The sequence below is a fragment of the Sminthopsis crassicaudata genome, chromosome 1, assembly GCF_048593235.1.
Source record: "Sminthopsis crassicaudata isolate SCR6 chromosome 1, ASM4859323v1, whole genome shotgun sequence".
Taxonomy (NCBI): Eukaryota; Metazoa; Chordata; class Mammalia; order Dasyuromorphia; family Dasyuridae; genus Sminthopsis; species Sminthopsis crassicaudata.
The window spans coordinates 424417028-424439877 of NC_133617.1; the positions used below are offsets into that span (position 1 = coordinate 424417028).

At 37.1% G+C, this 22850-nt stretch overlaps 1 protein-coding gene across 20 annotated transcripts in view; it reads left to right on the forward strand.

The window, feature by feature from the left end:
- The window catches only part of RBFOX1 (RNA binding fox-1 homolog 1), a 2692248-nt gene that overhangs the window by 782214 nt on the left and 1887184 nt on the right, over positions 1-22850 (forward strand). For all 20 annotated transcript variants that reach the window (XM_074280462.1, XM_074280471.1, XM_074280466.1 and 17 more), the window contains exon 4: positions 2238-2270. In XM_074280462.1, the coding sequence (XP_074136563.1) occupies positions 2238-2270 (33 nt within the window). The remainder of the gene's footprint in view (positions 1-2237; positions 2271-22850) is intronic.

Consider the following 22850-nt stretch of genomic DNA (forward strand, 5'->3'; position numbering starts at 1 on the left):
TTCCTTGCACAGTGTTCTATGTACTCCACCCTCTCCTCTTGTCAAGGTCATAAATACTCTTGCTGGGTGAAGATGGATTTTCCTCCAGGATAATTTCTCCCTAGCCTGAAAGGTTAGTTTCAGGGATAATGTGAGTAAGCTCCACTCACAGGTGAATCCCTGAAGGAACTCAAAGGAAAAGCAAGGGACAGGCCATTGAAATTCATTAAACATTTGAAAGTTTCCAGAGACCTGTCTTCCCTCCCTCTCTGCTCAGTGCTTTGGTTGGTGAGCCACAGGTCATCATTAATGGAGTTTCTGGGCTGAGTTCAGTGAGATGTTTGACCTCTCGTTTAAGAACCTGATGATGTGTGAAAGCTGCCCTGTCAGGGAAGAGAGATCGCTCATGCCATTTTAGGGGCTAATGATTCTGGTGACCTAATGTCCTCACACAGCTGCTCTGATTACTGTAGCTTAACAGGGACATTATAAGCTCCGGGACTGATTTGATAACATGAGAAAGCCATACAATTCCAAGAGCTAACAGGACCCAAGATCTAAATCTCTTCTTGTTGGGTTCATGATCTCTGCTTGATTTTTGTCTGGGTTGGCAACAGGAAGACTAGGAAATATGATTTTGTTTTTTCTGGTTAGCCTGGTTCTAAGACCCTGGGAACCAGGTGATGGGAGGAAGACCAAAGTGGGGGGACGTCATGAGAGACCAAGACTGAATATTTAGGGATGAATGAAGAGGGGGGCAATGCTGTTTTTTGCCTTTCAGGATTACTAGGGGAAGTTAGGGTAGCATAAGTAGGCAGATGGATAGATAGACAGATAGACAGATAGAACCAACATTTATTAGTTGCTTACTATGTACCAAATACTCAATATATGGTAACAGGGAAATTTCAGATTTCAGCTAGGAAAGTCAGCCTCTGAAATCACTTTCAATACTAAGATTCTATCATTATGTCTTTGAAATACTAAAGATTTATTTTGGGGTCTTTCTATGTTCTTAATTCTCCCTAGATATTTTACAGGGTAGGTTTCCATCCATTCTAAAGGGTTTGAAAATGACTGGAAACAGAAGAATAGGTTTATTTATTTCTAAAGAAACCTTTCCAGACTAAACATCTATGACCCATAAACAATTGTGAGGGCAACAGCTGCCTACAGACTATAATTGCATTATTTTAAAGTGATGAATATTAGCAAATAGGCAGCAAGATAGCACAGGAAATAGTGCTCCAAGCCTGGAGTCAAGAAGACTCAACTTCTTGTGTTCAAATCCAGCCTCAGACACTTAACTAGCCGTGATCCTCAGCAAGTCTCTTAAGCTTATTTGTTTCAGTTTCTTCATCTATAAAATGAACTGGAAAAGGAAGTGGCAAATCACTCCAGTATCTTTGTGAGGAAAACTCCAAATAGGGTAATGAAGAGTTGGACATCACTGAAAATGATTGAAATTAACAATTGGAATTTGGAGGTGATTATGGCATATTTTACATACGCTGTGACTTGTTCTAAACAATGCCCTTTGGATTACAATTATAAATCTAAACTGACTATTTAATTTGAATGGAGACTATCCTAGCTATTTAAAAATATGGAATACTAGCTTTAATCTAAAAGAGAAAAGAAAATTAAGGATTTCTAGAAGGAAATTCAAATCAGGAAGTAAAATTTGACTCAAAAACACTAACAATTACCTTTTAGTTTGGAAGCATAGACAGAAGTATCATTTCTTTAAAACTGCTAATGGTAATTTTCTTTACTACACAGACATTATCTATTATTCTGTCTTTGACATAGCCCTGGTGCATGTGTGTGCACATGCAAATGTTACCTAGTGCTTCCCCTTTAAAAAAGAAAACAAATCCCCAAAAAACTTTTCTTGATTTTAAAATGTTCATTTACTTCTTATCAATGATTGAATGTTATATACAGTCCTCCCCTTATTCTGGTGGGGTTGCTGGACTGTGTGGGAAATATTAATTATCTGATGCACCTGATAAACAGGATGGGGAAACAAATTTCAGAGCCAGGCTTGGTGGAAGTAAAAGCTTATGTGTGTATATGTGTGTGTTTATATATTTGTAGGTACATGCATGTTGCTGAGTATATTGGGGGGGATGCACTTGGCACATTGTCCCCTCAAGTCATAACATAAACTATTGATGTCAGTTCCTTTAAAAGGCAATTAATCCAATTACTAGCTTGTTGGATCAATACTAATGCAGTCTTCCTATAACTTGCAGGTTTTGACAAGCCAAGCTGCTAGCAAATTCGAGGTAAGAAATTTTCTCTCTTTTTTTCTTCTGGTTATTTGCAGGGGAAGTAGGATATGTTTTGTAATGGTTTTCTTTCTCTCTTTTGGTGAAATGGGGCTCTGGGTTGATGGCCTTGTTAAGTGTGATCTGTTTGCAGTTTGGAGAGTATTTTATCAGGTGGTTGATTTCAAGTGCTGGATGTTTGACTGCCGAGGATACTTGGTGCTACTCCAAAATGGCTCAGAAAGTACATTGATGGGCAAGGTAAAAAGTATTAGATGGTTCTGAAAAATGCATTCACGTTGAAGTTCCCTTCGGCAATAGGGCCAAATCTCCCTAAGAAAAGAATACACTTTTTCTTTCTTCTTTCCTATTGCTATTGTGGTTGTTTTTTTAAGGAGCAGAGGCCTTTGCTTTGACTTTATAATCCAATCTGTCTCTTTATTGTCCTGCGTAACTCCCCCCTGCTTCCTTAAAACATGAGGCTAGTCTCCTCCTGGAAAGCTATGTGAAATCATGGTCTGATATTGAGAGCATCAAAAGCAGGAATGGGGAGCTGGTCAGAGGCCAGTAGCAACATATACTGACTAGCTAGCTCACTGTGTGATATGACTTAAGGGCTGCTATGAAAAGCCTCCCTTCCCCCAAACAAAATTCCCCCTCACTCTGAATCCTGTGAATTGGTGGCTTTTGTTCCTTCCTTTTGTTTTCTTACAAAGCAGAAAGAACTCTGTTATCATTGCTTCATCTTCAGTGTACTCTGGATTTATGTGGCTACATCCCTTTAAGAGGAAGGTGATGATATTCAGAGATCACTCCCATCCTCTCCTTCCAGTGTAATGTTCTCTATATTTCTGTCTAAGGACTACAGAACAAGGCTTTTCAATTTGTCTATATCATCGTAGTGCCAAGAAAACAAACTCAAGGCAGTGGGTTCCTTGACAGCTCCTTGCCTAGAGTACTTTCTTTTGTGTTGTCACCTGGAGCTACAGGCAGTGCTGACAGATGGTGCTGTGGGGCACCTGATCCATTGAGGGGATCATAGAAAAGCCTGACCCCCAACCTCCCTTTAGGGTTTGGGTAATGTATTACTTGTATAAATAACCCAGCTCTCTGCAATCGGGAAGAACATACTTCTCAGGAACAGCTCTGCTTTTGCTCATCCTGGGATACCTACCGAAGCCTGTTCAAGGCACTCCTACGAGAGTGGATTGTAGATTAGGTTGGTAAGAAAAGGGTTCTACTTTTTTTAGTGCTAGTGGCTTGGTGAAATTACCTTATGCAGAGGTGAAAGAGGGAGTTGTCCATAAAGCAGGGCAGACTCCTATCTTCTGCAAATAATCCCATTTGCCTATGTGTCGCAGTTTCTGATATTCTACTGTGATGAATTTTTATACCTTTGACTTCTACATTGTCCTATACCCACTTCCTTGTTTCAGAAAATAAATGCCTGAGCTTGAAGAAGAGAAAAAAAATGTATCTCTATCTCTGTCTCTTTCTTGGTCTATCTTTTCTTCTGTGTCTATCTCTTCATCTCTCTCTTTGCACAAGTTGGGGACAATGGATATGAAATATTGTATACACCTACTTTCTCAGTTGAAATTTTTCTGAATTGTCTTTTTCTTCTTTCTTTTTATTCTGTATTTTAAGGAAAGATTACCTGGGGTAGGGATGAAAGAAGAATAAATTGGAGTGATATAATAACAAAAATACCAAGAAAAATTAAGAATCAAAAAACAAAAGATAATTGCTTTTTGGAGGATTAGGAAATTGTCACTAAGACTATAATATAAATGAATTTATGAACTCAATTTCTTCCTTGGCAGGAGGCACCCAGGACTACATAAAGAATCTGGATTCTCCCCTGGGGTAGAGGTAGGGGGTTGTGGTTTGCATAATCTATCCATCAACAAGTATTTATCAAGCTTCTACTATACATGAGGCACTATCATGGGTTTGAGGTAGAGAAGATGGGGAAAAGATAGAAAAAACAGATAGTATTTGTGTGCATAAGCACTTAAGGCAAACTTCAATGCCATTTTGGTTCAGTTCCTGTCTTCTGCCCTTGTTACTTTTTCCCTCTTGGTAACAATATAGTTCTGCCACCTTTTTCTAATATAATTTTTTCTATATATCCTACTTCATAGGATGATAAGACTGAAAGCTGAAAAAGAACCTAATCCAAAAGGGTTAAACATTTGGCCTTTGGAACTCTCTACATAACTCTCAAATTTATCTGAAACAGATAAAAATGTAATTGGGAAATACTGAACCAAATAAATAAAAATGCAATAAAAATAGATGATATTACATTGAAAGACTAAGTCAATATACACCCCTCAGGAATCATTAAATTTGGATTAGTAACTCCTATTTTTAGTGAAGTTTTTCATCATTCATCTAATTCAGCCATTTCCATAGAAAAGGAAACTAAATCTAGGAGAAGGGAAGTGACTGCCTCAAATTTATACATATTAGAAATCTAGTCAAATTCCTTTATATGGTAGATTAAGGAATTGACACTTGAACAAGTCATCAAATAAGGAATGAATGTGGGAATCCACAGGGATTTGAGACTATGGAGGATTTGGGTTCTGACTGCAGAGCTCATGTCCTTTCCATTATATTATGAAGCTCACCACCTTATCCCGTCCACTCTCTGCAATCCTTACTTATATCTCCTTGTGTTTGATGTTGTTGATGAGATTTGGAAAGGAGATAGCTTAAGATCAAAAATACCAACAGGAAATTCCTTTTTTGGGGAGAGACTGAAGGAGATAACAATAGAGAATTTTTGTCTTATTTACAATAATAAGAAAATTCCTGTCTTATTTACAACAGAGAATTCTTGTATTATTGACAAATATCTCCGGAACCTCTTGATAACATCTCTGTGCAAACATTGTTTTGATGACTCTAGTCATCATGTATGTATATAAGGAAGGCTGAAAAATGAAATCTTTGCATTTGGTGTATACCAGCCAAATGCCCGTCAACTGATGTCCCCCTTTTCAGGCATTTTGGGCCTTCCTGAAAGCCAAATGCCTGTCTATCCCTTTACTATCAATAAAGACTTTGTTTCCATACAGCATTAAGTAGCAAATTCCTTTGCTGCCGAATCCCGCCTTTGGTTACTTTGGGGAAGGAAGGAGAGAGAGAAAAGGAACTGACCCATCTCTGTTTAGAACCTCAGTTTACTCCTCATCATTCTCACTGATGATCCCAACTTAGAACTCTTTGGTAAGAGCAAATGAAGCAATCTAAGAGGGTAAACTACTAGCTAAGAATAAAAGAACAAAAACAATAGAATAGAATAGAATAGATAGATAGATATGTAAATAGGGATAGAGATAGAGAAAAAGAAGAAGGAAGGAAGGAAGGAAGGAAGGAAGGAAGGAAGGAAGGAAGGAAGGAAGGAAGGAAGGAAGGAAGGAAGGAAGGAAGGAAGGAAGGAAGGAAGGAAGGAAGGAAGGAAGGAAGGAAGGAAGGAAGGAAAGGAAGGAAGGAAGGAAGGAAGGAAGGAAGGAAGGAAGGAAGGAAGGAAGGAAGGAAGGAAGGAAGGAAGGAAGGAAGGAAGAAAGGAAGGAAAGGAAGGAAGGAAGGAAGGAAGAAAGGAAGGAAGGAAGGAAGACCTTGAACCTTATCTTGACATCTTGAACCATTGAACTTATAGAAGAAAAGGCCCATGTCTACATGGGCCAACTGAATCAAAGAATCAAATGAAGTTTTCTAATGTGTTTGACTAGTTGGGACACCCAATCTGAAGACCTTCAGCAAGAAGTCTCCCTTGTTCACACAAACAGGTATGGGTTTTTATTTGTATCTTAATTACCTGGATAATTGCTTTCCAATCTTTTCATTTTTTATAAGTAAGCTTCATTGCTACAGAGTGTTCTCGGTGAGCACTGTTATGTGTCTGTGATTGTGGTGGGATATACATCATGACCATATTATTGGTTCTGTCTAGCACTTAAAATGTGACATTTATTGGTTAAAACACACTGAGCTCCTTACTCCAGATAGATCTGTGTTATTCAGTTAATTGTTCACCAAGAAGTCAAATTTTAGAATGATTTCTGACATGATCATCTCTCTATCTCATTGTCTGTGATATTTTTCTCTGGGTATAAAGCACATCCATCACAGATCGAGTGACAGGTCTTTAAAGGACATTGAAAATTAGCTTGAGCACTACTCCATATTGTAAAATGTCACCTCCCATTAAACCTCACAACTTGCCAGTCCCACAGAAGTCTCCAACTCTGTTCTGACATAGTGGTGGATAAGAGGAGGAAAATGAGAGATGGCTATTTATAGACTTTGAATATTTCCAAAGTTTCAGTTTCCTATGATACCACTTTTTGTGGCATAGAGACTAGTTAGTTTTAGACTAATAATCAGAAAGACCTGGACTGATAATCTTTCCAGCATTTGCTATCTGTGTGACACTACATAATCATTTAATCCCCCTTAGCCTTGATTTCCTCATTTGTAAAATGAGGATTATAATAAGTGTAATAACTTCCTTATAAGACAGTTTTAAGGCTCAAATTAAACTATAATGTCGAGAAAATGCCTTGGTATGGAGGAGACATCTCTGACATCAAGATCTTGGATTTTTAAATCCTGCCTTTTATGCTTATCATCTCTATGACCTTAAACAGATCACTTAAACATATGTAAACAACAATCCTCAGTTTCCTCTTCTGTAAAATGAGGTTTGGATAGATAGCTTGAGGTCCCTGACAGATACTACAATTCTGTAATTTAGGTTTAAGTCTCACTTCTGATGCTTACTACCTGTGAGACTATGCAAGGTGGTTGGACTAGCTAGCTTCATCTCTTTCTACTGTAAACCTCTAATGCTATGCTAATTACAATTATTATTATTCCTATTATTATTTTCTAGTGAATATTGCCAGCCAAAAATTGTTGTCAGAGGAGGATGGTCCAACATTGTGATTCAGCATCTCTGTGCTAAGCTTATCCCCTCTCCTCTCCTAGACGATTTTCATTGGAAATTAATAAAGTACTCATGTAGTTGGAAGAAACTGGAATCCCAGCAGGAAAGAGTTAAAAAAGAAATTTAGCAGATGGGAATGGGAAGGATAGAAAAAGAGAGATAAAGAGATAAATCAACACAAATAGGAAGAAGGAGATAAGGAGGAAGGGAGAGAGACACATAGAGATAGTAAGAAACAGAAGGCACAAATAGATGAAAACAGACAAAAACAGAGAAACAGGGAGTCAGATGGTGAGAGACTGACAGACAGAGATAGACAGAGAGACTGAGACAGAAGACACACAGAGAGACAGAGAGAGAGAAAGATGCACAGAGAGACACACTTAGAGAAATAGAGAGTTAGAGACAGAGACATAGAGAAACAGAGAGACACACACATGCATGTGGAGGAGGGAAGAGAGACAGACAGACAGACAGACAGACAGACGGACAGACAGACAGACATGGATATTGGGTGCACAGGAACACCCTAGGAGAATCACATATCAAAGTGACCTACAAATGAGTTTTTTATGATCTACCTAGAGGAAAGCATTTCACCAGCCTTCTGCCCAGTTGCAACTGACTTTTGCAAACTCTGTTGTCTTTGCTTGTGACCATTATGCCTGAGATAAAAAATAATTGCTGCAGCTGGAGAAATTTTTATGCTACTGAAGGGAGGTAACCTTTTATTAATTGAATTTCTAATGGAAATTCATCAAAGCAAGAGATCACCATTATTTAATGGGCGATCCATATTCACAGTGCACACCATTATGTAAATAATAATTTGACACCACTGAATGTGTCCTCTCAGCACCGGCTGACTTTCTTATTAAGTGCAGATAAACTTAGGCAAATCTTGAGAGTTTTTGGTGACATGCACCGATGCTATGGGCTGGACATAGGCTATAGGGAACACAAAGAAAATATGTGGACTTGAAATTAATGAGAACAAATACTTTTATTTTATTTCTGTTTTTAATGCTTTTCAATGAACATAGAAATAACATTTGCTAAATACGGACTTGATAAACATGACAGCAAACTCTTTTTTTGCCAATAATTTTTCATGACACACACTCTCCCCAAACCATACACAATTTTAATAAGATAGCACATGGAGTTTTTGAAAATATTAAACCTTGCAGAAGGAAGAGGTTTATCTCCTGACCAAATTCAGCCCGGCAATGTTTATGACAGCTGAAGAATTTATCTTAAATTCCCTCTGCTAGCAGCAAACCACATGGTCTTTTTTCCCCTAGCTGCCTGCAAGAACCAAACTAAGATGTCACATACATAATATAACAGATAAATGGCCCAATTTCCATGTCCACATGATGAATGGAATGCAAGTTCAGCACACACATATTTGCACATTAATTGGCACTGCATGATTCTATTCTGTTCTGTGAAGTTGCTACTGTATGTCCTGTAGACTATTTCCCCTTCAGAATCATTAAGCCTGTTTTATCACACAAACGCATGCACATTTTTTCCTATTTATCTTCTCACAGCTTGCCCTGCTGAGAGAGAACAGAGTTACCTGGGCACTGTAGTTGGATTGAAAATTCATACACTTGGTCCTTCCCCCATCCCCTTTGGGTCCCTTCCATCCCCCCCTATCACATTAACATGAAGATCTGAGAGTCCCAAGGATGCTGAAATGACAACAAAACAAAGAGGTTGCAACTAGGGATGTTTGAAGGAGCAATTTCTTTTGTTAGCATTCAACTTCTCACCTCACCTTAATGATTTCCTGTTGATAGTTTAATAGAAAATAGAAACCTGGTAGAGGGCCACAATTTTGACAAATTGGTGCACTTGTAATTCACGGCCAAATAACTGAGCTGAGATTGATTAATATTACGTCTCTACAGTCTCTCACAATTGTAACATTAGAGATACCAGCGGCAAAGCCCAAAGGCCTTTGGGAAACAAAGGCAAACCTCAAAAAAAAAGAAAAAGGCTAAGTCCTACTCTGTCACACCCAATTTTCTCAAGAAGGAATAGTTATGCAAAGAGCAGTCTGACTCCAAACGAACTAGAGTGCCCTCTAGATACTCTGGCCCACCCATTGCAGTGTATCTATTCCTACTTGCTTGAAATTGAGTGACTAGTCTCTTTGTCTAGACTAGAGCACCATTTAAGATTATTCAAGAACCAATCTAAGAGCCAACATATTTTGAAAAAAGGCTTACAATAAGGAGGTGTCCAGTTACTTCTGACTTGGGTTAAGAAGCATAAACAGGTGGATGACCATGAATACTGTTGAATCTGCAAGAAAACATCTCCTTAGTTTACAAATAAAATTCTCTCTTTTCAATTTGACTACTTACTTTTTGTTCCTCTGACTTGCAATCTAAAAAATGAATTTCTCTCTGGGCTATCCATGGAATCCAGCTTGGGAACCTCCATTAACAACAGCATAATGGAGAAAACTATGAACCTATCAAAAAATTCTAATGAGATATTTGTTGTTCAAATCTTCACTTTGAAGTAGGAGAACGTTCTTTACTAGACTTGAACAAATCCAAGAGAGATTGGAATGATAGAGTACTGAGCTTAGAGTCAGGAAGGCCTAGATTCAAAAGATACCTTTGACATTGACTACATAAATGATCATACATAAACTCCTCTGTGCCTTAGACAGCTTTCTAAAAGCAATCTACTAAGTTGAATACTGATTAATGAAGGCAAATCCAATATCAGGAATTTTCCCTGTTTCCTGTTAAGTCAGAACTAATAGCTACTACTATTCCTCTTTAGGTTGGGTTCATTTGGCTATTGGAATATACATTACAGGAGTAGATTTCTGGAGATAGACCATCAAAGCTTCAAATGTCTGCTTTTTATTTTGTTTTGTTTTGTTTTGTTCTTATTCATTTACCTAAGGATCAGTTATCCTGCTCTCTGGGGCTGCCTTATTGGAGGCATTCTTAAAGAAAGTTACCTTAAGTTGAGGAAGGATCTTAAAATCTTTTCTTTGGAACCAAGGATTCATATTTGTAAAATTTGGTAAATATTTAATTCATTCCTTAGTCTTATTTATATTGTCCAGTGCATTGGGGATTTAGCAGCTCTCAGGAGAGGGTAAAGGAATGGGGTCTTAAGAAACAGAGACCAAGGGAGTTACTACCCAGTAAGATACAGTGAGCTTGAAAATAGGAGTTGCATCAAAGTTAAGACTCAGCCAATTTATACCTGGATCATAGGTCATATTGCTAGAGAAGTCAAGAGGTCATTTGGATCAGCACCCCAACTTCATCCAGGAAGCCTAGAAGCAGAGGATTTTAGGGAAAGAAGGAAATGTGGTCATCTAGCCCAGACTCTGCATTCAGCAAAAGAAATTACTAAGGCCTTGAGAGTTGAAGAGATTTTTCAAGTAGCAAATAACAGCATTATACCTATTTTTAAATTTGTTTGCTTCTCAAAATTTTTCATTATCCATTTTTTGTTAAAGCTTTTTTATTTTCAAAACATATACATGGATAATTTTTCAACATTGATCCTTGCAAATCCTTATGTTCCAAATTTCCCCTTCTTTCCACCTCCCCTAGATGGCAGGTAGTCCAATATGTGCTATACATGTTAAAATAAATGTTAAATCTTGCTGCACAAGAATAATCAGATCAAAAAGGAAAAAAAATGAGAAAGAAAATAAAATGCAAGCAAACATCAATAAAAAGAATGAAAATGCTGTGTTGTGATCCACACTCAGTCCCCGAAGTCCTCTCTCTGGATGTAGATGGCTCTCTTCATCACAAGATCATTGGAAATGGCATCAATTATCTCTTTGTTGGAAAGAGCCACGTCCATCAGAATTGATCATCGTATAAATCTTGTTGCTGTGTACAATGATCTTCTGGTTCTACTCATTTCACTTAACATCAGATCAGGTCCTTCCAGGTCTCTCTGTAATCATCCTGCTGGTCATTTCTTATAAAATAATAACATTCCATAACATTCATATGCCATAACTTATTCAGCCATTCTCTCAGTTTCCAATTTCTTGCCACTACAAAAAGGACTGCCACAAACATCTTTGCATATGTGGGTCCCTTTCCTTCCTTAAAGATCTCTTTAGGATATAGAGACCCAGGATCAAAGGGTATGCAGTTTGATAACTTTTTGAGCATAGTTCCAAATTGCTCTCCAGAATGGCTGGATCCATTCACAATTACACCAACAATGTATTAGTGTCCCACATTATACCTGTTTTTTAGATGATATGGCTGAAACCCCCAGAAATGAACAGACTATATCAGTGCCACATGGGAAGCCAGGGATATACGTTTTACACATAAAGCAAGTAGGGCCCAAACTTAAACAAGGGCACACAGTAAGGAGCAGGAGGAAAAGCTAGAACCCAGGCCCCAAGATTTTTAATACAAAGGCACTTTTCCTCTCTATCCCAATTACTTCCAGAGAGGAGTGCTTTGGTAGCATTTTGCTTCAGAAAAGTTGATTGCCTCCTAAAGAATCAAATAAAAAAATTAGAAATAATCCACAACTTTAGCAAAGTTACAGGATACAAAATAAATCCACATAAATCATCAGCTTTTTTTATACATTACTAACAAAATCCAAAAGCAACAGATACAAAGAAAAATTCCACTTAAAATAACTGTCGATAGGATAAAATATTTGGGAATCTATCTGCCAAGGGAAAGGAAGGAACTATAAGAACACAACTACAAAACACTTTCCACACAAATGAAATCAGATTTAAGCAACTGGAAAATAACAAGTGCTCTTGGATAAGTTGAACAAATATAAAAATGGCAAAACTACCTAATCTATTTACTTAGTGCTATACCAATCAAACTCCCAAGAAACTATTTTACTGACCTAAAAAAAATAATAGCAAAATTCATCTGGAAGATCAAAAGGTCGAGAATTTCAAGGGAATTAATGAAAAAAAAAAAAAAAAAGCAAATGAAGGTGGCCTAGCTGTACCAAATCTAAAATTATATTATAAAGCAGCAGTCACCAAAACTATTTGGTACTAGCTAAAAAACAGAATAGTGGATCAGTGGAATAAGTTAGGCTTACAGGACAAAATAGTCAATGACTATAGTAATTTAGTGTTTGACAAACCCAAAGATTCTAGCTTTTGGGATAAGAACTCATTATTTGACAAAAACTTCTGGGAAAATTGGAAACTGTATGGCAGAAATTAGGCATAGACCCACACCTAACACTGTATAACAAGATAAGGTTAAAATGAGTTCATGATCTAGACATAAAAATTAATATTATAAACAAGTTAAAAGAACATAGGATAGTTTACCTCTCAGGGCTGTGGAGGAGGAAAGAATTTGTGACCAAACAAGAACTAGAGATCATTATTGAACACAAAATAGATAATTTTGATTATATCATGTTTAAAAAAAAAAAAAAAAAGTTTTTGTACAAACAAAACTAATGCAGACAAGATCAGAAGGAAAGCAATAACTGGGAAAACATTTTTTATATTTGAAGGTTCTGATAAAGGCCTCATTTCTAAAATATATAGAGAATTGACTCAAATTTATAAGAATTCAAGTCATTCTCCAATTGATAAATGGTTAAAGGACATTAACAGACAATTTTCAGATGATGAAATTGAAACTATTTCTAGTTATATGAAAAGGTGCTCCAAATCACTATTGATCAGAGAAATGCAAGTTAAGACAACTCTGAAATATCACTACACATCTGTAAGATTGGCTAAGATGACAGAAAAAGATAATGATGAATGTTGAAGAGCATGTGGGAAAACTGGGACACTGATACATTGTTGGTGGAACTGTGACTACATCCAGCCATTCTGGAGAGCAATTTGGAACCATGCTCAAAAAGTTATCAAACTGTGCATTCCCTTTGATCCAGCAGTGGTTCTAGTGGGCTCATATTCCAAAGAGATCCTAAAAGAGGGAAAGGGACCTGTACGTGCAAGAATGTTTGTGGCAGCCCTCTTTGTTGTGGCCAGAAACTGGGAACTGAGTGAATGTCTATCAATTGGAGAATGGCTGAATAAATTGTGGTATATGAATGTTATGGAATATTATTGTTCTATAAGAAAGGAACAACAGAATGAATTCAGAGAGCCCTAGAGAGACTTACATGAAGTGATGCTGAGTGAAATGAGCAGAACCAGGAGATCATTGTACATGGCAACAACAAGAGTATATAATGATCAATTCTGATGGACATAGCTCTCTCCAACAATGAGATGACTCAAACCAGTTCCAATTGTTCAGTGATGAAGACAGCCATCTACACCCAGAGAGAGGCCTATGGGAACTGAGTGTGGACTAAAACATATCATTTTCATGCTTTCTGTTGATGTTTGCTTGCATTTTGTTTTCCTTTTCAGATTTTTTTCCTAGATCCAAATTTTTTGTTCAGCAAGATAACTATATAAATATGTATACATATATTGGATTTAACATATATTTTAACACACTTGACATATATTGGACTACTTGGCATCTAAAGGAGGGGGTAGGAAGAAGGAGGGAAAAATTTGGAACAGAAAGTTTTGTAAAGGCCAATGTTGAAAAAATTACCCATACATACCTTTTGTAATAAAAAGCTTAGGAGGCAGCTAGGTGGCGCAGTGGATAGAACACCAGCCCTGAATTCAGGAGGATCAGAGTTCAAATGTGGTCTCAGACACTTAACACTTCCTAGCTGTGTGACCCTGGGCAAGTCACTTAACCCCAGCCTCAGAAAGAAAAAAAAAAATTAAAAGCTTTAACAAAAAATAAATTTAAAAAACAAAGAAAAGTTTATTGTCATTGGGTTTTCTTTTCCTTCCTTCCTTCTTCCCTTTCTACCTTTCTTTTTCTTTCTCCCTCTTTTCCTTCTCTCTTCTCTTTCTCTCTTCTCTACTCCTGTTTCCTCTTCTCTTTCCCCTTTTCTTCCTTTCTTCCCTTTCTCTCTTCTTTCCTCCTCTCCTTTCTTTTCTCCTTATTCCTCCTCTCTTCCCCTTCTATTCTACTTGCTTCCTTCTTTCCTTCCTTCCTTATTCCCTTTCTGCCTTCCTTCCTTTCCCCCTCTTTTCCTCTTTTCTTTCTCTCCTCCTCTTTCCTCTTCTCTTTTCCTTTCTTTTCTTCCTTTTTTCTCTTCTTTCCTCCTCTCATTTCTTCTCTCTTATTTCCTCTTCTTTCCCTTTTTTTCTTCCTTGCTTCTTTCCTTTCCTTTCCCTCTTTTTTTTCTCCCTCCTCTCCTCTCCTCTCTCTTCTTTCTCTCCTCTTTTCCTTCTTTCTTTGCTTCATTCCTTACCCCCTTTCTTCTTCCCTCCTCCTTCATTCCTTCCTTTCTTTCTTTCTTCCTTTCTTTTTACCTTTTCCCCCTCCTCCTTCTACTTCTCCCTCACTTTCTCTATCTCTTCCCCTCCTCTCATTCTCTGTAACAAAGCAAAGAGAGAATTTTTGCCATGCCTATAAGATTTCAGAATATTTTTAGGAGATGTTACTGTCTCAGCACACTGACATAGCAAGATGTTTCAGGCTGGGCCATTGGTAGTCAAAACTGGAAACTGACATAACTAATGTCATGGAGGTAATGACTCATTTTAGGAAGGGCCATGTTCTCTCTGAAACAGAGATTGGATTTCCTGTGATGATTCTATTTGGACCTCTACCTAAGTCTGTGTCTGATGTACCAGAGAGCATCCTCAGTGAACATCGCCCTGCACCTTCCCTCTGCTCTCCATCGAAGAGGGAAAAGACAATTATGGTCTTTGCCGCATCAACGTCCATCTCTTTTCCTCTCTGTGTTTTAAGTTTTTATTCATGTTCTCCTTCAATCATGAAACCAGTTCCCACACCATAAATTATTTCCTACAGTTTTGACATCATTTATTTCCATAGCATTATACATTCCAACCTTCTGACTATTTAAGATCAAAAGATTTGCTCCCAGGCTCATATTTCACTCCAGCGCTCAGACTTTATGAACCAAATTAGACTGAGCAGTAGCAGTCCCAGCCTGGCATTGTCTCTAATGGGGCAGAACTCCAAGGCTTCTAGGAGATGTTGGACAGTGCTGAGCCACTAGAGAGGAAACAAGACTGACACTGGAGCCAAAGTGGGCATTAAGTACTCCAGAAGACTGAACGTCTTCAATCTAAGATTATTTAAATAAGATATCCTAGGAGCCCAACAAGATATAGCCAGAAATAATGTAGCAGCATAGCAAGAATCATTCTTATAATTCCAAACAACAGCTAGATGTTTACTGATTGATTGATCATAGCATCCTAATTTTAGAGCTAGAAGGGACCTCAAAGGCCATATAGACTAATCCCTTCATTTATGATAGAAGGTAGTAAGACCTGAAGTTATGACATTATTTGGCTAATCATATAAGATAAGAGGGAGAATTTGAATCCAGACCCTCCAATTTTGTAATACCAGGTTTGGTTATTATAATAGTGTATTTTCCAAGGATTCCTTTTTTAAATATTATCTATCATTTAATCTTTAGCTTACAATAATGATAATAATAGGCTATATTTCTGTAGTATTTTATATTTAAAGTAATTTTCTTATTTGGAAATTTTCTTGTTGAAAAGAGCTATCAATGTTAAGAACAATGAGGAAAAGAAAGGAGACTTGAATTCTGAGCCTGACTCAATAACCCACTAGTTGTAGATTCTTGACCCTCAGCTTCCTCCCCTACAAACAAGGGGATACTCTTGATTTCTGTGGTCTCTTCTAGTCTTAGCATTCTATGACATGATGTGTTTTAAGATTCTCATGGCAACTTTGCAAGGTCAAGCTCATTTTCCAGAGGTGGAAAATGTAGGACATAGAGTTCCAGTGACTTTTTCATACAGCCAGGAGGTAAAAGAACTGAAACTTGAACTCAAAACTTTGGTCTCCAAGTCTTGTGATTTTCCTTTTTCTCCCACAATTTCATAATTTGGAGAAAATAGGGAGTAGGGAAGCAGGATCTTCCAAAGAAGAGAAAAGAATTGAGGAAGTGAGAGATTATGTCAGTGTAAACACAGGGCAGAGGGGTACAGGAATGTAGGTGTGGGGGATGAGGGGATAAAGGAACAAGTAGACTTCAACAAAGTTTAAACATAATGGTTGTGGACATTGTTGCTCCAACTTTCCTCCTGATTCCTTCAAAGCATTCCCTTTTATTCTCATATCTCTCCCCTAATCCAGCTTTGCGAGAGTTATAATGCTATATTATGAGGCACAAAGGTTTTGGAATCAGACAATCTGTATTCAAATACTGGCTATTTACTACTAGGTGGCAGTAGATAGGGTATTAGACTTGAATTAGAAAGACCTGAGTTTAAATACTTGCTAGCTGTGACTCCAGCCAAATCACTTTACTTCTGTTTACCTCAGCTTCTTCATCTGCAAAATGGAGACAACAATAATAGAACCTACCTCTCAAGAGCTAGAAGAAGGATCAAATGAGATAACCAAAGTATAACACTTTTCAAATTCCAAGGTGCTATATGAATGTTTATTATTATAGGACCTTGGTATGGGAATAATAACACATCTTCTGCCTATGAGTTATAGGTTTCAAATACTTTGCAACTCTCAAAGTACTGTAGAAATGTAAGTTATTCTTATTCTCATATCACTCCCCCATTCTATTCCATGTCATTTTTCCCCTCATCCTTCCCACAGCTGTGTGGGGAGAAGCAAATCATTTCACCTTTCTCAAAGTTTCAGTTTCATCATCAATAAAGTGAGGATTAAAAAAAAAATACAACTGATGGCTTAAACTTTTTTACAGACCTGGTATGAAGCTCAAATGAGATAAAAAATATGGAAAGACTTTGAAAAGCATTAATTTTTATTACATTTCCATTCTCTCAGTCCCTTAACATCACACTTCCTTGTTGCATTTTTCCTGATCTCTTTCCCTATCCTTTCTCCCACCCTCTGACCCTCTCATGAATGTCCATTCCTGCCATTGAATGTGAAAAAAAAAAAAGAAAGAAACTGAAGTAGAGTAGTAGGGAGAGAAACCAGAAAAGTCCTTTGTTAGAAACTCCAAAGAGCTCCCAAGTTGTTAATTGTCCTAGAACACTAATCTTTTGAGAGGTCATAAAATCATAGAGCTGGACAGGATGTTACAGGCCATCTATCCAACCTTCTCATGTTACAGATAAGGTAAATGATTTCATAAAGGTCATGCAATCAGTAAGTGTCTGAAGCAGGTTTTAAACCCAGATCTTCCTGAGTCTAAGAGTAATACTTCTGAGAGTACTAAGGGAAGCTTCTTGAGAGTAGGGATTAGGGAGAGAGAAAGAGACACAGAGAGAGATAGAAACAAAGAAACAGAAAGACAGAGACAAAGAAAGAGAGACAGAGAAACAGAGAGAACAACATTATAGTACTTGCCAGACACTATACTAAACACTAGAAATCTAAAGTCAAGCACAAAGATGGTCCTTACCCTTACATATATTCTGATGAAGGAAGAAAACATCTTCTCTCATCTCTTTTATTACTCTCTTAAACACTTAGCACAGTGCCTAGAACACAGAAGTTGCTTAATAAATGCTTGCTTATTGATTGATTGATGATATTGGATGTGGGTCTGCCACAGCCTTTCCACACTAGGAGGGAGCGTGTGCCAGCTGCTAAGTTCCCCATGGGTACCTGCTGTCTACTCTTATGTCCTTCACAGATGGTGACAATTGGCTGACATGCCAAAGAAAACCATCCCACATGCCATTTGGTGGGGGTTGGCAACCTCCACCCTAGAATTTGGTTTCATTGTCTATTGCTTGAAATAAGTAGGCCATTGGCCAGGTTTTGGATATCTTTTTGAAAAAGAGAGATTGCTGTTGGAATAGGCTTTGAACTAGATGCACTCAATAAGGGTTTGCTGAAAGAGTGAATGCAAAAAAATACAATGCACTGTCACAGTGTTACAATGCTACAGTTCCCTTCTTCGGCATGGCTTGGCATTGAGCATCCCATTTCCCCTCCATTTTGGGTTTTGTCTGCAGCTGCAGTGGGTTATATAACTAGAAATACTCTTCCAACTTCCTTATCTCAAGTGTTTGTGGTCTATGTGCAGATATTGCAAGTGTGCTGTTCTTCTTCCTTATAACCTGAATCTCTTGGCTTTCCTTGAGAATGGTAGGTGATTACAAAACTCAGTCATCTACAATACAATTCAGTTTAATAAAATTTTAATAATTACATCCTATTTGTGAGGCGCTGTGCTATATATTTGTACAAAGAAGCATATATTTAACATTTGAGGCATCTAAAGCCCAGCTTTGTAGAGGATTCTGTTTTAAAATCACCTGCTCTATACACACACACCATACCCACACATACATGTAATATGCATATCTCTCCATGGTCCCCTAAAATTATTTCTCTATATGTCTGTCTCAGAAGGCCCTTTCTTTCATGGTTCCCAATGGACTGTTTGTATCATGGGTCAGTTTATGTCTTTCTTACCAGCAGCACTGCTGTTTTATCATACTTTATTTCAACCATGTTTAAAAATTATTTTAGTTGTCAATACTAGATTAGCTATTGTGTACATTTTTTTAAAAAATCATTTACTAATGCTTTAATTTCTCTTAAGTATGTTTTTTGAAGGTATATTCATTCATTTATCAAGCATGTTTAAGGGCCTTCTATATGCTTGACCTAGAGTCAGGAAGACTGATCAACCTGATCTGGTCACAGATAACTATCTACTGGCTGAGTGACTATGGACAATATGGATAATTCACTTATCCCTGTTTGCCTCAGTTTCCTCACTTGTAAAATGAGTAGGAGAAGAAAATGGCCAATCACTCCAGTATCTTGGCAAAAAAAAAAAAAAAAAAAAGCCTAAATGGCTGAAAAAAGTCAAATATCACTGGAGCAACGAACAAGAACACTTGTAGAACACTGTATTAGGCACTATTGGGAGATGTAAAAAGATGAATAAAAATGGTCACTGCCTCAACGAACTTGGCAATGAGCTCAGCGTCTAGTAGGAGAGATTGTCGTTTGTCCTTCATTCTGGAAAAGTACCTTGACTTGAAAGTGAATTAGATTTAAGTAAGGGAGGGCTGGACAAGGTCACCTGCCTTACTTTCCCTCCAGAGTCATCAGGATCCAATGGCAAAATATAGATCAAAACTACTTCTAGTACAAAGAAACATAAGATCAGTTCCATAAGGGATATGTGCAGCTAAGGACAAAATTGCTTCTAACTGGAATCAGAGAAAGCTTTGTTAAGGAGGTAGTTGTTAAGATAGGCCTTAAAGGATAAGTACAACTTTAGCAGGATATTGATGGATGACATTCTAGGTGGAAGAGATGGCTTAATTCAATCTAAGAAGTTGATATAATGAAAATTAGCTAAATATATAGGATACTAAGAATAGTCATGGAAAAAGCAACATGGCATAATGACGAGTGCTTGACTTGGAGTTGGGAAGACATGAGATCAATTCCTGATTCAGATATTCACTTGATGTGTGATCTTTAACCAAGTCCCTTAACCTCAGTTTCTTCATCTAAAAAACAAGGGGGCTGATTGATATGATTTCTAAGATCCTTTCCAGGTCTATGTCTATGGTTAAGCCATATGGGTTGATATAGGTTCTGATTGCAGAAGCCTTGAATGCAAGTATAAAAAGTTCAATTCATTTCTTTTAATATTGTCAAATCATCTCCCTCATGCCCTGCTATGGAAGCTCCTAGAGCTCCAGGTGAACTGTATCATCTATCACATTCTTGGAACATGCGATTTGCCTAATTCGATTCTGAAACTCAGGTCCCCATCAGATGGGAAAGAAGCTGCAAGGAGTACCCCTGAGCATCAAGACCCCATAATTCTGTTTATGACTCAGGGCAGAATCTGAGAGAGCTCAGCCTCAAACCCCTCCCAATAAGTGATGAACAAAAAAAAAAAAAAAAAGTGGAAAAGCAGAGCTACTGTGGCAGGATATCAGCGTTAATGTAGCTTGACTCCAGGCTGATATTCCACTTATCTCTCCAGAATGACAATTAGAGAAAAAGAGTTATTGCTATTCTGGCTTCCTCTATTGAGCTATGAATAAATGATGATCGCTGTGAAATAGTGTGCTGTTTAGATCTTTTCTGGTAAATTAAAAAAAATAAAAATTGAATAAAGCAGTAATATATACAGTCGTTTAAATAAGAGCAGCGGAGCAGAATTAGGAAACTATTTCAGTATCTTCCCTTGTGTTGTCATTTTAATGTAATTAGTTTGCAAAAATATTAATTAATACTTAAACATCTGACACTTTTTACATGTTGATTTGAAATGTGTTGATTATATTTTTCAGTTTGCCCTAGTGCTCTCCCACATTTGTATGATTGGAAATCTTGAGCTTCCAAGCAAAAATAAATAAATAAATAAACTAGACTGAGCCCCCTTACCCTTTGTGAATTACCAAATAAAAGAATTTTCAGCCTTCAAGGCCTATTTTGGTTGCTTATATGTCCTTGGAGAGAGACAGCAAGGGATTTTTGCATTTTTTTTTCTTATGTAGTTAAGTGTTATAAAAGTAATTATCCCTCAGTAATCACAAGTGATTTTTTTTCAATAAGAAGCCCCACCCCTAGAATTTGTTTGTTAGAATCTAAATTGTTTGAGAATAGGGATTGCTTCATTCATTGCAATTGTATTCCTAATGCCTAACACAGTGTTAGCCACATAGTTATTAATTGATTGGTTCAAAGGTTTGAATTAACTGACATGGATTTTGTTTGTAAAGATAATGTTCTTGACACTTTCCAATCTCATTAAAAATATAATATAAAAGTATTATAATTAGCATTTTATATGGCTTTATAATTTATAGAGTGCTTTACAAAAATAAGTTAATTCATTTGATGCTCAAAACAACCCTTTGAAGTGGGTATTATTGTTATCCCCATTTTCAGACAAGGACACTGAGGCAAGCAGAGCTAAAGTGACTTGTCCAAGTTCACACAGCTAGCAAGTGTCTAAACCAGGATTTGAACAAGTCTCTAATTCCCATATTCCATACACTGCACCACATAACAGCCTAAACACATGGGAAACATCTTCCACTGAATAAGACTTTTTCAGTAATCTAACCAAGTAGTGTATTTAGAAAAGTCAAAAGAATTAGCTAAGTTTGATGGAGTTTATGTTAAAAGTAGAATAGTCGTAGTTAGCATTAATTAAGAAGAGACCTAAAAGTCATCCCTGATGCTAGGACAGAAGTTACTTCTTCTCTGCTTACTTACCATGTACCAGATAACCCTTTAACCACTGAAGATAAAAAGAAAAGAAAAAAGTGATTCCTGCTCTCAAAAAGCCAACATTCTAATGCCAAAGGAAGAATAATTCCAGACCTTCCCAACTATCCATCAAAGTCTCTCTTCACTCCTAGAAATTCAGAAGAATAAAATAATCCTTTAAAAATCTGAAGGAGGACTTTGATCTGAAAGCAGAGATGAAAAAAATATGTGAAGAGATACAGCAGAATCCTAACCCGTGTCCCAGTGTTAAGGGTAGAAGAATGTGTTGAAGAACAAAAAGGAAATGACTGCCAAAGAGTCATTTCCAAAGACTCAGAGCCAAGCAATAGATGTCAGATTCTTCTCCCAAAAGAAAGGAGCTGAACTTTCTGAGGAAGAAACTATTGCCTTCCTTCCAAGGAAGGATAATGCATTGCCATAGGTGCTGGCAGAGGGCCAATCTAATAAGGATCAGAGGAAGGAGAGAAGAGAAGAGAGATACTGAGGAAACTGTTTGTTGACCTGATGTTCTATTTATCTTAATATAAAAGTCTACTCTCTTTTACAAACACATATCTAGAATAAGACAGAGTTATTCTAGACTTGTGAAAACAAATGAAAATTACTAACTTTTGGTGATTTACTTGACACAAATGTTACTGCCAAAAAGGATCTAGAAAGCATAGCTAAGATTACAAAATCTTGGGTAACAAAATCATAGGAGTGTAGGTGGTGTTCGCATCACTATGGCTGGCAAGAACTTCAGAAGATAAAGGAAGATTTGGGAAATGAACAACTGGTTAAGAAGGTGGCATCTGAGAACACAATTCAGATTGTTAAACTATATAGAAATTACAGGTTTCTGGATGATACAGAACATGCTTAACAAAGACTGATGATAATGCATTTGTCTGGATTTTTGCAGATATAAACAAAAGGGCTTTAAAGTGAAAAAGAAAGAGGAGAGAGAAAACTGACTTAAATATGTCTACAAAGATAGCTCCCCAAGGCAGCAGCAAAAATGTAGGAAAAATAAGAATAGGGATTCTAGAATTCATAGGAAATAGAATTCAAGAAAAGAAACAATGATAAAACCCATGGCATCAAATATCTAGGCATAAATATATAAAATATGGGTATCATATTCTGAACTAGATATCCTAATGTAAGAATGTAATTTGACCTCATGGTGAGATCCAAGAGTAACATATTACTCTAGAAGGATTCTTTATTTAAAAGAAACAAAATAGGTAAGATAAATGAGGAGCTGGGACATTGAATTGTTCATTAAGATGTATTCATGGGGAAAAAAATTTAAAAGAGATATTTGTGAGAAGAAATTCAGGAATCCCCAAAAGGGACATAATGGAAAGCATTTGG